Source organism: Hippocampus bargibanti, linkage group LG05, assembly GCF_051943395.1.
Source record: "Hippocampus bargibanti isolate YZ-2025 linkage group LG05, ASM5194339v1, whole genome shotgun sequence".
NCBI classification, from domain to species: domain Eukaryota; kingdom Metazoa; phylum Chordata; class Actinopteri; order Syngnathiformes; family Syngnathidae; genus Hippocampus; species Hippocampus bargibanti.
The window spans coordinates 2,936,351-2,954,712 of record NC_142738.1 but is presented as its reverse complement, the minus strand read 5'-3'; the positions used below and the strand labels follow the sequence as shown (position 1 = coordinate 2,954,712).

The window sequence follows — 18,362 nt, the reverse complement described above, 5'->3', positions numbered from 1 at the left end:
GGCGTCAGCTCACATAAAAGCTGTCTCGTCCCAACGTATAAGAGACTCATTAACTTAACAGATTGGGGGGGGGCTCAATCTGTTAAGCCCTTCTTTTGCATCCTGCTGGGCTCCAGCGGGCCTGACAGCGCTGATGCAGACTGTCACTCACACTCAATTGTCAAATCAAGGGTCTCCGGGGCCTCGCGGCCAGACGCAAATAAGAAGGTAAAAAAAAAAAAAAAAAAAAAAAAAAAAAACTTGGTAGACTGACGTATTATTTATTGACGTATATATGTTTTTGTCCTTTTTTGGAAGCGTGCGCGGCGGAGCCTCCATGACGGCGATTTGCGCAAATATCCGCGTCATGGACGACGATTCTTCCGCACGGTCAAATGCGTGGGCTTAATAAACACAGCGCGCACGCGTGTTGCACACGGATCTTTATTTTTGAGCCGCTTTGCGTCTATTGCTCTTTCACTGGAAAGCAAAACAAAGGTCGGGTTGACGTCACTCACTTGGCCAACGTAGCAAGTGGAAGACCAACTTAGCATCGAAGCCCATTGGAAGGAATGTCTCATGCAGCACTGTCATTACATGCAGATCTGTCGACATAAAGATGGAGTTCAAGTTATTAAATTAGCAGTAGTGGCTTTGTAGTAGTGCAGACAACTATGTGGAATAGTAAGAACAAGCTGCCCGCCCCTCAAAAAAAAAAAAAAAAAAAAAGATTAGAATATTAATTTGTAAAATTGTGAGGATGGATCGACGGATGGCCATGCAGCTAGCTACCTTGCTAATCTACCGAGCAACATAGCTACCCAGCGAGCTAAATAGATAGCTCATCTACCTAGCTGGCTAGCTTTGCTAACTACTGAGCTACAAAGCTACCAAGCAACATATAGCTACCGAGCTACAAAGCTACCGAGCAACATAAAGCTACCGAGCGAGATAAAGCTACTGAGCGACATCTAGCTACCGAGAGACAAAGCTCCATAGCTACCTCTAGCTTACAAGTGACAAAGCTACCGAGCGACATCTAGCTACCGAGAGACAAAGCTCCATAGCTACCTCTAGCTTACAAGCGACAAAGCTACCGAGCTGCACAACAACCAACCTACACAGCTACATATAGCTACCGTGCTACATATAGCTACCAAGCTACACAACAACCGAGCTACACAGCTACCGAGCCTCATATAGCTACCGAGCCACATATAGCTAGCGACCCACAAAGCTCCATGGCTATCTATAGCTACCAAGCTACAAAGCCACCGAGCTACAAAGCTACCAAGCTACAAAGCTACAGAGCGACCCAGCTACTTAGCCACAAAGCTCCATAGCTGTCTATAGCTACCGAGCGACAAAGCTACAGAGCTACACAGGTACCGAGTCACATATAGCTACCAAGCCACTTATAGCTACCGACCTACAAAGCTCCATGGCTATCCATAGCTACCGAGCTACAAAGCTACCAAGCTACACAGCTACACAGCTATAAAGCTCCATAGCTGCCTATAGCTCCCGAGCGACAAAGCTATAGAGCGGCAAAGCTACTGAGCGATAAAGCTACCAAGCTACGCAGCTAAATAATTCACTCTAAATTTTATGTAATTAAAGAATTGCATTCACAGTTTAGTTTAATCAGCTCTATTATTATTATTATTATTATTATTATTATTACTCCAGTTATCCTCTCAAAAGAATCTGCATTTATTTTTTTCCAATGTGGCTTTATTAATCTTGAGTACGTTAAGCCCATGTGTGTCAGGAATGTTCATGGTTGAATTGCTTACTATAAATAATGCCATGTATCCTCGTGCTATTGTCACAGTGATCACGCGAAATCTAATAAGATGGAAAATGCTTACATTTGAGAGTCCCGAATGGATGGAGGGGGGTCGCAGCCCAGATACGCCCCGTTGCTGAAACAATAGTGAAGCAGTGACCTGAAGCATGTATCCTAAGGGGAGATATTATAGAGTTAAATAGGCCATAAAAAACATAGTAGCAAATGTATTTTTTTTTGTGGCACTCACCCTAATGAGAACGTGAGGGTTTCCGACGACGATCAGCAACGCTTTGGCGCGTGTGGTAGCCACGTTGAAGCGCTTGGGGTTGGTCAGAAAGCCTAGCGCGCTTTGCAAATCCGCACTGGACGCCGATTCGTTAGAGCGCACCTATTGCACAGGAAAGTACCAACTGAAAGTTGATCTATGTCAGCGAAAGCGGGGAGGAAATCACAAATTTAGTCTTCAAATATGGCCTACTGTTGACGTTATGATGACCAGGAATTCTTGGCCTTGGAACTCTTCCACGGAGCCCACTTTGATGTCGGAAAGGCCCACTTTACCCAGAAGGATGCGGATCTTCTCGCTCTGGAGAACGGGGTAAACAAATAACAAATACAGTGATACTTTGGCTTACGAACTTAATTGGTTCCCAGACAGAGTGTGTAAGGCGAAAAGTGTGTACTCCAAAAATGTATTTCCCACAGGAAACCATTAAAATGAGAATAATCCGCTCCCAGTCCCCCATAAAACATAATTTTCTACTTTATTTTCTAAGCCTTAAAACTACACAAAATATACCTTATTTTATGTATAATAAATGTGCTATGGTATTATAATTAAATAAAGTGTACTGTATAATAAAGTGGTTTTACCGTGATGGTTGTTGATGGCTTGATGGACTGGATAGCTTTTTGCATAAAGTGTCTCAAGGAGCTCTGGGTTGTACATCTTAGAAGTTGTGATATTGCAACAGCAACAAATACAAGCAGACGCACTAGAAACTTCATTAATAGTTGGTTCCCTTGCTTGTATGTTCTCTCCAAATTGTACAGATGGCTTGTGCGGGTTATTTGTGGAGCTTGATTAATGGGATATTTTAACCTTGCAGTCTACACTCCTGCCTTTGAACTATCAATAAAGTTGAAACTTTCTCTGCAATAATTTTATCTAGTTCCTCATAAATTGAGTTCTGTTTAGCTGGGTTGATAGCTTTTTGCGTCAAGTGTACAGGCTGCCATTTTGTTGTTAGGAGAACGGGCTCGTTCGCGAACATCACTTATTGTGGCAGCTCTGTGTGTATACCGAAAAATAGTTTGTATGCCAAGGTAAAATTTTCATAATTTTAACTTTCATGTGTTTCGCTTGTTTAAGCACAGTAATGGCGGATGTATGTCATTTGAAAAGACAGGATACAGTGCGGTTTTTAAGTCTACCGGGAGAAAGTTTTGAAAAGATGAACCTGTTTCCTGTAAGGGGCGATGATTCCTATTTGGGATGCGTCGACGGGTTTGTAGAGTTTTTTGGTCAATTGGCAGCAATACAACATGACCTGCACAGCCTCCGCCGGATTGAACCACGACGGGTTGTTGCCTTCTCTCATTTCTTTGCCCTGGGAGGTTGCAGAGCATGATCGCAATGGTGGTCAGGGGGACACAAAAATTGTTCAATTTGTTCACCCACCCTGAGGCCATGAAAAAGAAGAGGAAAGCCCTTTTTGGGAAGCGTTTTCCAGTGGCAGAGCGAGTCCACGACAGCTTTGGATGCTCTGGCGCACAGTTCCCCGTGGTAGAAGAGCTTTGAGGGTAACGTGAGCAAGGCCTCGTGGGATCGATAGTTGTAGATCAGCTTTGTCACCTGGATAGTTCAGCGGTTTCATTCGGGGATGCCCCACCGAGACACATTTTTGACTTCCGAAAAATTGCTTATTTGTGGCGATATCACGCACCAGCTTTGGGTTGTATCCCGATTCCTGTTTGGTATAAAGTGGATTGGCCATGAGCCTCTCGAGCAACGACAAGCCCAAACCGAAAGCCGAGGCCATCTTGGACTTCACGATGGGACCCAACTGGCACGGGTCTCCTGCCAATACGATCTGAGGCCAGACGCAAAACATAAACTCAGTCAACTGATGGGGGTAAATCATCGGGGGAGGGACACAAAACAAAAAAAAAACAACAACAAACAGCACTGACCTGTCCATCTCTTTCTGAAATTAGGCTGATGGGGATCAAGGATTCCGGTTCTGTTGCCTGCCCTGCCTCGTCAAGGAAGACGTGAGTAAAATGTCCGACTCTGAGGATTGGGATAACCCCAAAAGTTAGGAGATGCAGGGATGCAACTGGGAAATTTAAGGTCTGAAAAGGGGGCCACATTTTAAAATGGATGCAGCCCGATTTAACTAGATTACTGAATTATACAAAACGGTTTGAAATAAACCAAAATACAGCTAACACCCGACATACGACTGGCTCGACTTATGACCACCCGTACTTACGACCATGACCTCCAGTCCCTATTTAAAAAAATGTAATTCTACGCCTAGCACCGCAACGCGCTGCCAGGCCGGCAACGTATACTACGTAAGGCAAGATGGCAGACGGCGAAAAGTTAAAACCGCTGAAGAAAAACAAACAGTTTTCAATTGCTGTTCAACTACATTTGTTTCTTTCGCTATTTTAACAGAAGTACAGTAAAGTCTCGTTATATCGATATTCAAGGGAGTCCGAAAAAATATCGATATAACCGGGACTATCGATATATCCGACCCTGTTTGCATGTAATTTTCTCCGTGCGTGCATAGAAATAGTATCGATATAACCGGGACTATCGATATATCCGATATCGATATAACGAGACTTTACTGTATGTCATATGTGGTGCAGATCAAAGTCAAGTCAAAGTCAGCTTTATTGTCAAATATGCTAATATGCATGACATACAGCACAGATGAAATTACTGTCCTCTCGGACCCAGCATGCAAGGCACTTATAATGATTTTAACAAACATAATAAACATGAAAACAGTACATTTGCACCAAAAAGCTAGCAACCACTCATTTGACGACAATGAGGTTAAAATCTTAGCAAAAGAACATAGATGGTTTGAAAGGGGGGTAAAAGAAGCAATTCTCATAAAACAACTAAATCCCTCATTAAACCGGTCTGGTGGGGTGAGGTTCAATTTGGATCATTCATACAATAGCCTGCTTAAGCAACACAGGTTAGGCAACATTCGTAATGCTGATGAGGTGATACCGGTGGGAGTGGGGCAAATAGGCCAGTCGTTAGTCAGGAATGTAGGAATAATCAGTGGGGCCACAGGGAGTGGTCCTCTGCTCCCACCAACCTGAGAGTAGGGACCTATCATAGCTGTGTCCGGCGCCGCCATGTCCGGACATTAGGGATATATAAATACGACCAGTCAGACTTTAGTTCACTGACGAAGCCTTTTGGATAGGAGGCGAAACGTCCGACACCTTCAAGAAGTACAGATGACGGCTGAAGAAACCTTCTCATCGATGGACCACTCCTGTACGACTGAGAGCTTACACAGACGTAAACATGAAAACCCCAATTTGCAGCAATATGCGCTAATCGTAATAGACATCCGCCGGTGATGGCGCAGTGCAGTTACAAAATGGCGCCAGTGGATGTCAAAATGCGTCAATGGCGCAGATGCATCCCTGGAAGATGTAAAACGTTGGTTTGAGGACAATTTTTTTTTTTTCTGCAAGATCTCACTTCAACCTTTTTTTTGTTCGTTTTTGCATTACTACACTACGTCACTTTACATAAGACACTACCTCACTTTACATTCAGAAATTACATGTATTATCTGTTGTCAATTGTCTGTCTTTTTTAGCCACATTTTAAGTGCCTTGCACGCTGGGTCCGAGAGGTGATTAATTTAATCTGTGCTGTATGTTATGCATATTAGCATATTTGACAATAAAGCTGACTTTGAAGATGCAAACTATGACTTACTGGAGTCCGATATTGTAGAACATGCCAGCGCTGGAACAGGTACTGACCACGATGCGGTGGAAAGCGGCATGATTGAGATCTTCGCCGGCTTTCGAGTATAATCTCAGCACATCGGGGACGGACTGTCGGGAGTCAGCAATATTACCGCACGGGATTATTTACCATGAGATGACGGGCCTATTTTTTGTACCTTTTCTTGCCTGTAAGAAGCATTGACACGGGCCATGCTTGCGGCGTGCATGAGGCCGCTGTTGTGCAGGCGGGCGCAGATGAGATCGGCCGCGCTGTTGGAGGGCGCGCACACCAATACGCGGCTACTGGGGAGAAAGTGGTACACCTGCAAAGGGGAAGAATTAGAGGGATTTCAATTTCGATGGAGATGGGGGGGTTGTCAGAAAGGAAAGATGTGTTTTTTGTTCACTTGTAATATGGCCTCAATAAGGGTGATGGTCTTCCCAGTGCCGGGAGGTCCAAATAGCACGTAAGGAATGGGGCGACACTCGCCGGCCAGGATTCTCTTTACCGCCTCCCTCTGAGCAGGGTTGAGGTCAAGGTTGAAAAATTGACCCGGGCTCGGTGTGGGTTTGAGTGGGGGGGTGCCATCTAGAATGGAACATGGACATTTATGGGGGGGGGCGTGTGACGCAAATGCTTGCTAGCAATGCGTCATGATGTACGTGTACCTTTGGTTTGTGTGGCTTTGGACATCATATCCGCGGAAATGTCTGGGAACTGGTCGTTCTGCTGCACTGGAGCCTGCTGATGATAATAATAATAATAAATCGTAATACTTAATAAATAATAATAAAAATAATAAGGAATAATAATAATAATAAAAAAAATAATAAACAACAATAAAAATAGATACATTAAAAAAATAAACAATAAAAATAAATAAATAAATAAATAAACAACACAAATAAATTGATTAATTAATAACAAAAACAAATAATAAATAACACATAAATAATTAATAAATAAATAATAATAATAAAATACATTTAATTGATAAACACGTTTCAAAACTGTCAAGGACACTTCACAGTCACAGGATAGGTTTTTCTGTTGATTAAAATGACCCCACCCCCCCAGCTAAGAAATCAAGCAGTGCGTGCTTCCGTGGGGTTTTTTTTTTACTGTATGCCGCAACGTAGTAACAAGGTTGAATGTGCAAAAAATGTGTACACTCCTGTACCAGAGTTGTTGTCATGTACACTCAAATTTCAGGATCCACAGAATAATGAGTTTTAGGACTATATAAACATTCAATGCAGCCTAAGAAACCTTAAACTCTCTTCTTTCACCAGAAAAGAGTTAATTCCTAAGTTATATGGGTCTGGAGTTATCTGAGCTTGAAATGGGGCTGCTGTACAAAACACACACAGTAGATACATATAGATTTATATAGTGCTTTAACAACAGCTCAAGCTGTAACAAAGCGCTAACATGGACAAAAGGCCTCGTGGAAGGAATAAAATTTACCAGAGGCCATGGCCAACGCATTATCGGCACCCAAGCATGAAAAAACAAAACCCGACCAAATAAACATTCAATACAGCGTTAGAAAACTTTTAACAAAAAACTTAATTCCTAAATTATATGGGTCTGACCAGCGCTTTATCGGCACCCCGCAAGAAAAAAAAACAACAACAAATTCGGGAATGGCAGCAAATGAGTTCATATTTGACTTGTATTTTTATTTTGTTTACCTCATTTCCATCCAATGTTTTAGTTTGGTCGTCTTCGTCTAACCACTTCACCGTCCACAGGGGGGTCTGTGCTTTAAGTTTACATGGGAAGAAAACTACACAACGATGGTTCAAGGTCATCCAAACTACCAAAAAAATGGAATTCCTCGACAACGGGGCTCCCAAAAATTTGCCCCATAGTGTAGCAGTTGCTCCACGTGGGCAATTCAGGGAACAAATAAATAAATAAATGATGGGACATTGTGCGTAGTCGTTAGAAAGCGCTTGCACTTACTCTCCGCAAAAGATTTGATCTGCTCAACTGCATGGTGACAGCGCCTCATGGTCACTCTGATCAAGGAGAGAAAGAGCGCAGCGAGTAAGCTCAGCGAATCGGAGAGACGCCGCACGATTTCACACCTGTTGTAACAGAACTCCACATCAAGAGGTTCGCCAAGGTAGCCGCGATGAAATTCGGAGTTGACTTTCAGACTCACGTCCTCGTCGTTGATCTACAATTAGAAAATAGAATTTAGATTATTGGTGTTTTTTTTTAAGAACATACACTGTGAAATTTATTTCAATGTCGGTTGTCAGCTCTAGTCCACTAAAAATAAGATTTTTGATCAACAAAATAAAATGTGAGCATCGATTTCGTGTCAGCGTTCTCATTTTCTATTCGCTTGATGTGCTGTTTCGTATGTTTTGGACATCTGAAGGTACCCGGGCATCTTGAACCTTGGTTGTAACCTCATAACACGGCCAAGAAAAATGAATAAACTAAAAATACAATAAAAATACACAACAAAATAAAATCAAAACCAAATAAAATTATAAATATAAATTACAAATACAAAAAGTAAAAATAAAATACAATTAATACATTTCAGATAAAAACCAAATAAAAAATATAATAAAATAAAATCACATAAAAAAACAAAACACAATAAAATATAAATAAAATACAAATACAACAAAAAATAAAATAAGAATAAATGTTGAATAAAAACAAAATAAAAATAAAATAATACAATAAAATCACATTAAAAAACAAAACAACATAAAATACAAATACAATAAAAATAAATAAATTTCAACTAAAAACAAAATAAATATAATACAAACAATAAAACAATAAATACACAATAAAAATAACATCTACAAAAATTTATAAAAATAAAATATAATAACTGTATAATATATAATATGTATGTATATAATATATAATAAAATATAATAACACAATAACTGTTTATTAAAAATAAACAATAAAAATAAAAAGAAAAATAATAAAAATAAAATAACAATAAAATAATACAATAAAATCACATATAAAAGAAAACAATAAAATAAAAATAAAATATAAATAAAATAAAAAATCAAATAGAAATAAAATAAAATAAAATAAAATAGAAATCAACTAAAATACAAATCAAATAAAATACAACTAAAAAAAACAAAAACCGAAATGACAAGTAAAATAAAATAATCTACAGTCAAGGCCCCACTGGAAATATTTTACCTCCATGACACAGCTTTCATACTCCATCACAACCCCGTCGCTCTGTGGACTCTTCAGAACAATTCTGTCTCCTGTAAAGCAGCAAAATGGCTCAAGAAGGCGCTTAGTACACCACCAAAATCATTTTTGTAGTCGTTCTCAAGGTATGACTGACCAATATTGAGATTGGGCCTCCCCTCGACCAAGCCGAGGACCTCCAGGTGAAGGTAAACGGGTCCTCTCCTGAGGAGCGCTCCTTGGATGGCGAAATCTCCCAGCTCTTTCTCGGCATGAAGCTCCTCCATCCAAAGCAGAGTCGAGAAACGGGATTGCGCGTTGGAAGCTGACAGCGCCTGGTGGGAAAAAAAAAAAAATCCAAGGAAGGAGTAAAAAGCCGACTGTGTGTAAATGCAGACGACTTAACAGGAATTCCAACCTCTCCCAAGCACGGCTGGACGACCAGGACGTCTCTCTGTCCAGCGACACATTCTCTCAAAGCCCGCGGTACCGCGTAGGAAGGTATGAAGCACGGCAGACGGCGGTTGCGAAGCCTGGACGAGGGTCAGATAATCGTGTTGGAAAGTTAGTTGAAACCAGCGGCAATGCTTCGCGCCTGTGGGCTGATGGGGAAATTACAAATAACTTTTTTTTCCACAAAGTATATTTTCAAATAAACGTCATTGTCATGGCACGTTTTAGGACAAGGGTGTCAAAGTCACATTGTAGTTATGGTTTCCTCTCGAGGGCCGTTAGGAATTTGGGGAACCCATTAGAATGTTTAAATCCCTTCAAATATTACATATAGAGCACACGGCAAATTAATGAATAACTCGTTTTCAAATCTGAAGTCAAGAATAATGACTTTTATTGTGGTTGACATCCAAAAATATGACATTTTGGCTCAGATTTTAGCAATCAGCATGGAATTTAACAAGTTTGATTTGTAATCGCGGGCCGAAAAAAAATGATGTGGCGGGCCGGATTTGGCCCGCGGGCCTTGACTTTGACACCTGTGTTTGAGAACATGGCGGCTATTTTAATGTGACTTCAAATTTAAAAATAATTGTTTTAAATATATATATATATATATAGTATAAAAGATAGTATAGTGATCTTCTTGTTTGTTAAAAATGTACACTTGATGGTTAGCCAGGCACATCGGAGACCAAAGTACTGAAATACCTGTATTTAAAAAGTACTGGGATACCAGTACAGGTAACATCCGAGTTACGACCGGCGCCAGTTATGACCACCTGTACTTACGACCACGACCGCCCGTACTTACGACCACGAGCGCCAGACCCCCCCTGGCACCGCAACGCACAAGCAGCCGGCAACGTGTACTACTATTTTGGCTAGCCAGCATGTCACACACTTGTACGCGTGACTACACTCAATACAGTAGTTATACAGTGCAGATGCAACAGATTCAATCTTAGATGTAGACAGAGCAGGTTAATTCCTGAATGCCTGAAGCAAGCACCCCTAGAACACGGACACTTAGCCGAAAAAAAATGCAACAAAATTATACGACGAAAAAAACTAAATCCTGTGAATTAGGAGAAATAGAGATAAATCTGAGCCATGTCGACTTTTAGATACATAAAATCTATGTTGAATTGGGCAGCCGATCGGGTGGGCTCAATTATACTTTTCTTTGAGTATTATTTAAATACTATTTACTACCATCCATCCCGTAAAATTATTATGACCCACAGGTATCTATTAGCTAGCTAGCTTTCTTTGTATCGATTTGAGTTACTTCCGGGTTGAGTGAACGCTGGCGCATGTGGCTGCCGCTGCTCACCCACAGAAACACTTATCGTGCGACTGTAAAGTGACCTTGAGAATTTTTAAAGGCGCTTATAAATGAAACATATTATTGTTATTATACACTGCTTTTTCCTTCGGACTCCGAGCGTGTGTCGGGCGACCTCTTTTAGCAGGCAGAGCAGGGTAAGTATAACAGTTGTGTATACATTACAGGTAGTTGTACAGTAATAAAAATCGATAATATGAAATATAAAATGATAAAAATGATACTAAAAGTTATAAAATATATAAATGAACTGTAAACAGTTTGGTATATAATAGTATTCAATAGAAAACGTTGCTTAAAAACAAAAGATTAAACGACATTAAACGCCCAAAGATACACCCAAAAATAAAGATTGTTTTTTAGATCAAATAAATTACTACGATCTCATCTCAACTTCATCACAAATATCCTTGTTCTGACATTTAGGTCAATTGAGTTGAACACATAGGTATAAATAACGATTTCCCGCCATCTAGTGGAAGATCATTTAATTATGCGGTCTATTTTTTGGAAAGAATGGCTGTATGTCACTTCCAAAAGCGAATTTATTGAAAAGATATGTTGCAGATAGTAAATAAATCATTTTCATGGTGATTATATGAAATTGGATAACTTCCTATAGCACAACAGAAAAAGCCCTCACGGAAAACTAATGGAAATCAATGGTCGATTGCGATCCAAACTGAAGACATTAGATGTAATTTGATTGAAATCAGTGAAAAAAAAAACAACATCTAATTTCATCATTTGTTGATTTTTGGTACCTCGGTGCGGCATTCTTGGGTGCAGTGATGGAGACCACGTGAGAAGGCGCCACAGGGGCCGGCTTGGCTTCAGCGGGACTGTAAGGCGAGGAGGGGAGTAGTAGACTCTCATCCTTGTTGCGCACCGTCACTTCCAGGTGCCTCCCGATGACGAACGAGGAGAAGTGCAGCAGTAGCAGCTCGGCGCAGCTTCCCAAACTCCTGATACATGCGCTAAAATCGTTAGCCGACTATGTTGACGACAACAAGCCACCGCCGCAGCATTTAAAAAGTACACGCGACGCTTACTTTGCCAGGCACCCGACGACGACAGACAGTCGTCCGCCTGGAGGAATATCCGCCTCTCGTTCTTCTCTCCTAGCACCGACAGGGGGGTTTGTCTCCTCTGGTCCACTTCCTCGTTCTTCCGAAGAAGCGGGACCGGATTCGGACAAAAGTTGTTCTTTGGCTGCCATTTTGCATGAATTCAGAAAGAACTGTTCTTCCGAGTCCCAGCCGGCAAAGTCGCAGAACATGAGCCGGTGTGTCTCTGAGCTTTTGTTCCTATTTGGGGAAACAGGAGAACATTTTAAGACTCACTGAAATAAAAAATATCCAACCCAATGCAGAGAGCACGCTATTTTCCAGCCACTCAGAAATCTAGTAGGGCTGACTCCATTTTTCATCATTGGGAGCTTTGAAACCAAGAATCGGATTGGATTAGCCTTTATTAGTGTGATAGAAATGTAGATTTCACAGCAGCAAAGTGATGAACGTAAACAGAAAAGAAAGGAAGAAGTAGAAAAACAAAATATTATATAATATAATATACACTCCCGCGGCGCCATCTTGAAGTCAAAACAACAACAAAAACTAACAAATAATGTGACACAACACTTCACACTTTATTTTTCACTCAAATTTCATGTTTACTGCAAAATATCTATCTGGCTAGGTACCTAGCTAGCTAGCTATTTGCTATCTAGCTTGCTGGCTATCTATCTGGCTATTATCTTAATAGCTATCTATTAGCTATCTAATAGCTAGCTAGCTCGCTTTCTATCTATTTGAGTTACTTCCAGGTTGAGTGAATGCTGTGAAAAACTTATCCTGTGACTGTAAAGTGACCTTGTGAGTTTTGAAAGGCGCTTGGAAATGAAATGTATTATTATGATTACAGTAAAGTCTCGTTATATCGATATTCAAGGGAGTCCGAAAAAATATCGATATAACCGGGACTATCGATATATCCGATCCTGTTAGCATGTAATTTTCTCCGTGCGTGCATAGAAATAGTATCGATATAACCGGGACTATCGATATATCCGATATCGATATAACGAGACTTTACTGTATTTGTTTTTTTTTTGTGTGTGCAAATTTCAAAATGTGGACATTTTCTGTCAACGTCATTTGAGGACTTACTGTATCCACACCACCAGTTTCTTGTGGTCTCCCACCATCAAGTCTCCAAACTGACCATCACAATTTACATCCAGCCCTCCTTTGTTTGCCAATAAGCTCTCCGATGCAGCTGGCGCCATCTGAGTCAGGGTTGGATTCAACCTGTAAAACAAAATCGTCATCTGTATTCAATCAGTGAGCACAACCGAAGTACAGCTTCAATCGGAATTGCGAGGGCACCATTTTACCCCAGAGCGGACGGCGCCATGCACAAAGCCCTCCAGCGGTAGATGGATTGGTTGCTCTCCGTCATCACCAAATTGACCACATGACCCGGCGAAGGTTTGTAATCGGTAGGTAGCAGCAGAGAATCCAGGCAGAAGAACACGCTTTCATCAACCACACCTTTGTTGGCATATATGCTGGTTACACGCACCTGAACACACGAGAAGGAAAAGTGTTATTAAAAAAATAATAATAATAAATGACTGAAACACAATTAAGGAGAGATCTTACTGTACCTGGTTAAGACGTGAATAGCGCAAAGGGGAAACCGATTGAGCCTGGGTGGTCCAATGTGTCGGATCGATAAAATATGACGCTTGGACCCAATCTCCTGTCATGGGCTCGTAACCTAAAGATAAGAGTGTTTTAATTTTTAACAAGACTTTTGAAGAAAATAAAAATATTGCATGAAAATAATAATAGTAATAACACATTTCATTTATAAGCACCTTTCAAAACTCTCAAGGTCACTTTTCTCAACACACTGGACTGCAAATTCCCCATTGCGGGACGAATAAAGGTATTCTGATTCTGATTCTGATTCAAATTCTCATGTTTATTTTTTTCTTAAAAAAATTGCAGTATCGTGACTTTACCCGTAGAATATTTCAGCTTTATTTTTATGACTTAAAAAAATTAATTTACATTTTATATTTCTACTTGACAAAAATTTGCATAATCTTTGTTCCTATAATTTTTTTCTGAAAAAAAAAAGACTCAATTCTAAATTTTTCAGCCATTTTCATAAAATATAACAACTTCATTCTCAACTAAATTCTGGTTGACTGGTTAGCTGGCTAGCTATCTGGTTGGCTGGCTAGCTAGCTGTCTGCCAGGCTAGCTGGCACACTGGCAGGCAAGCTATTAGTTATCTGGCTATCTATTAGCTATTTATTAGCTATCCATTGGCTATTTATTAGCTATTTATTATCGATCCATTAGCTAGCTAACTAGCTTTCTATCTGAGTCACTGCTGCCATTGCTCACCCGACAGAAAAACGTATCCTGTGACTGTAAAGTGACCTTGAGAGTTTTGAAAGGCGCTTAGAAATTAAATGTATTATTATTATTATTATTATTATTACTTTACAGTCACAGGATAAATTTTTTTTGTGGGTGAGCAGTGGCAGCCACGCGCGCCAGCGTTCACTCAACCCGGAAGTAACTCAAATAGCTAGAAAGCTAGCTGGGAAGCTAGCTAACTAGCTATTAGATAGCCATTAGATTGTTAGCTAAATAGCTAGCTAGCTAGCCAGCCAGGTGGCCAGCCAGCCGGACAGCTATACAGCTAATAGATAGCTTAAATTTATTTAAAATTTCATTTTCTGTGTAGATCAACCTCTTCTTTCTATTTATAATTGTATTTTATTGATTGGATTCTATTTATAATTGTATTTTATTTCTTATTATTATATCTATACTTGTCTGTGACTGTAAAGTGTCCTTGAGAGCTTTGAAAGGTGCTTGAAATAAAATGTATTATTATTATTATTATTATAAATCTTATCCAACTTCATTTTATGATTCTATGAAAGTACCTTCGCAGAGACTGGAGCGCGAGAAATAAGTCGTCCGGTTGATGCGGCCGCATTGGCCGTCAAATGACGTGACGGTACCGACGAGAGGGCGCAGCCGAGCGCAGTCGTCCTCCAAAGATGTCCCTTCTCCAGACTCCCAAGCGTCAGAACTCTTCAGAACCTATATAACACAATTCAAAATTCAAGGTCTTCGGTTTAGAACAAAATTTGTTTCCAGTGTCGCCGCAAAGAATACATAAGGTGAAGTTCGACCTTGAACTATGCAATCGCAACATGGTCAAAATTAGAGTAATTATATGGAGCTGTAGTTTAATAAAATCATCATAGATGATCCCGTTGTCTGGAATCTGTGAAGAGCAAATCTGTCCTGACAATGTGTTAGCCTGACAATCCTTAGTATTCGGCATGTTCAATATTTATAATCTTTTATTTATTTCCGTTTTGTGATTGTAAAGTGTCCTTGAGAGCTTTGAAACGCGCTGATAAATAAAATGGCATACTATTTTTTTTAAAATTAAAACTAAACATGTCTGCGCTATTGTCATTTATTTTCAACGGCCAAGAGTATGTCCAAAGCAAGTTTTTTTTTTTATTTTAACAGCATTGCCCTACAAACAATAAATAAGCCCTTGTTGGGTTGATTTTAGCAAGATAATTGAATTAAATCTAAATTATTTTACTTTCCAAAACGTTGGAACAACCCTAAATAAGATATGTCAATGCCATGTTAGCTTTGAGTGCTCAATTACAGTAAATAAAGTGTATAAAAAACATATACTGTAATACTGAGAAATCTGCTTCTCGTGACAACCTCCTTGAAAGTTGTTTTCCCTCCTTCTTCTGTCAAAGCGTCCATTATACACATTTGACAGTAAAACTATTCACATTTGTATTTACTACAGGTACATTTCATACATCTTAAGTTTTAGAAATTATAAATCGGGAGATTTTCGCACTAGCGACTCTATGGTGCGTGTTAAAATAATGTGAGGGTTACAAAAGTGTAAATTAGAAGTAAATAAAACACAAAACTGTTTTCAATGTTTATTTATACACTCAATTAGTATGTCTATTAGCAAGCTAGCTTTCTATCTGTTTGAGTTACTTCTTGGTTGAGCGAAAGGTGGCACGTGTGGCTGCTGCTGCTCAACCACAGAAAAAAATGATCCTGTGACTGTAAAGTGACCGTGAGTTTTGAAATGGCACTTAGAAATGAAATGGATTATTATTATTAAAATGTATTTTGTTTTTTTTACATTTTCTTCTGTTTCACCTTAGATATGAACTGTCTGTATTTTGTCAAGAGTTGTTTTATAAAGTTAATATTGTGAGTATTGTGGTCAAAATCGGGAGTCTCCCAACCAAATTGTGTATGACATTTCACTCTGTACTTTTTACTTTTATAATGAGCAGAATCATTACTTTTGCTCTAATACTATTTTCTCAACAGGTAGTTAGTATCTGTATTTTATAGTCCAGAATATGAGCATTTTGACACATTTAGTACAAGTACATTTCATACATCTCAACTTTTAGAAATTATAAATGGGGAGATTTTCACACTCGCGACTCTATGGTGCGTGTTAAAATAATGTGAGGGTTACAAAAGTGTAAATTAGAGGTAAATAAAACCTAAACATGATTTCAATGTTTATTTATACATTCAATTAGTATAAAATGTATTTTGTTTTTTACATTTTCTTTTGTTTCACTTTACAAATGAACTGTCTGTAATGTAAAGTTGGTATTGTGACTATTGTGGTCAAAATCGGGAGTCTCCCAACCAAATCGTGAGATTTAACATGTATGACATTTCACTCTGTACTTTTATAATGAGCAGAATCATTACTTTTGCTCTAATATTATTTTCTTAACAGGTAATTAGTAAGTGTATTTTATAGTCCAGACTATGAGCATTTTGAGACATCTGCATGTACTAATAGCCTCAAATACACATTGTCCATGCTAACGTGAGTGCTACTCACCCTGAGGGCTTTCCATCCGCCTTGGGCACCATCTGCGATGGCGGTGCAGCTCACCACGTCCCCGACTTTGAGAGGCACCCCACCCAGTACCACGCCGCTCGTGAAGTAGATGACATCGTCCACGAGGCCGTGGTCCAAGCCCAGCTGGGTCACCACGCCATCGGTGAGATGGCGAACGGTCTCAGATTCTGCACGCCAAAACAATTGCACCAGCCGGCTCGGAAACAAATGTCAATTCAGTGGGGAAAGTAAAAGCCAGAATTTACCCGCTGCATCGCCGCCGGCTTCCACTTGTGCTGTCATCCACAACGGGGAGATTAATTTGGATAGCGTGTACCTTATGGCGGAGATCATATTGGATAAAGTGACTCTGGTTGATGGAAACCTGCTTGGGGGATAACGTAATGGTCAAACATGCTCAACACGATGTTGTGGCGCACAACCGACCCTCGCGGCCCAGGTGTAAGCTAATTGAATTAATTTGGCACAATTTACCGGGTTTAAGATTATAATTAGCTAACCGAAGCGTTGATAATTAGACTCACTTTGATAGGAATAATAGCACTCAGCTACGGGACGCCTTAATTATTCTACTTACCGTCACACAAAAAAAAACTGTTTGTGCGTCTGGTATATTTAAACGGTGACTTGTACGCACGATATAAATTATAAATTGACAACGAGCATTCCACAGCGAAATTAACCAACTCTACATTTGGATAGTTGTGCTCAAATGTGAGGCTGAAGGTGCGTCGATCGACAAATGGCCTGGGGCTCTGTGGGGGGCAAAGAAGAGTAGCATTCTATGCTAGCTTTGCTGTTAATTTTAAATCATTTCAAATATATATTGTTATGTTGAATGGCTCTGTAATTATCTTTGTTGTCAGTACCGGGACTTTAAAATTGGCAGTTTAATTTATTTCTAATATATATTCGTACAAGAAGCACAGAATAATCACTAAATTCACTTGTTTAAAACGGTTTAGCTAGCAATGTTACACTCGAAGGCGCTAATGCTAACTAGCGTAACACGTTACATTGCACTTAGAGGCGCTAATGCTAACTAGCATGCTAAAACCGTTGCCGTTAAAAGGGGAAACTATCATGAGGCCTCCATACTGCGAAAAATATTGGACCAAAAGTAAATCTGACTTTAGGTCTTTTGCTTAGTTTTGGGTTGCAAGAAGTAGCCCGGATTCTATTCTTCCAGCTTTACAAAGTAAAACGTTTTAGGAAAGTCACTGTGACACAACAAATATCACAAATGTAATTTTGCAAAGTCACTTTGAAAGTGTGTTGCCACGCAGAACACACAGTATGTATATTCTGTCGTTTTATTCAACATTGGTTGTACAGGAGAACAAAACAGTTTCAGATGAAAGAAAGAACATCGATGTTAATAAAATGAATGACTCTATAATTATCTTTATTGTCAGTACCGGGGCTTTAAAACTGGCAATTTAAAAAGCAATAAGAGAGATGGTTGTCTCAAATGATCCGTGACACAAAAACGGTTTGGGACCACTGCCAATAGTCTCTGGTCTCTGTGAAACGTGAATATAACCACAAGGGGTCGGTGTTAACCCTCAAAAAACAGAACGCCTGTCGAAATCGACTTCAGGTCAAGCCACCCATCCACCCCC

The 18,362-nt window shown here is 39.8% G+C and overlaps 1 protein-coding gene across 1 annotated transcript; it reads right to left on the bottom strand.

Moving 5' to 3' along the window:
- Positions 1–448: 448 nt before the first annotated feature.
- Positions 449–17,269, bottom strand: mov10l1 (Mov10 like RNA helicase 1). The gene is made up of 26 exons (XM_088997037.1): positions 16,986–17,269; positions 16,720–16,907; positions 14,735–14,894; positions 13,433–13,545; positions 13,160–13,347; positions 12,933–13,073; positions 11,817–12,071; positions 11,529–11,729; positions 9,382–9,496; positions 9,121–9,298; positions 8,967–9,037; positions 7,865–7,956; positions 7,740–7,795; positions 7,466–7,560; positions 6,440–6,515; positions 6,178–6,359; positions 5,947–6,093; positions 5,757–5,878; positions 3,965–4,064; positions 3,718–3,864; positions 3,453–3,626; positions 3,232–3,381; positions 2,250–2,357; positions 2,019–2,159; positions 1,851–1,942; positions 449–584 (listed from the first exon to the last, which is right to left on the bottom strand). The coding sequence occupies exons 1-26, from the start codon at positions 17,071–17,073 to the stop codon at positions 557–559; spliced, it is 3,408 nt and encodes a 1,135-aa protein (XP_088853163.1). The 5' UTR covers positions 17,074–17,269; the 3' UTR covers positions 449–556.
- Between the last annotated feature and the right edge of the window lie 1,093 nt (positions 17,270–18,362).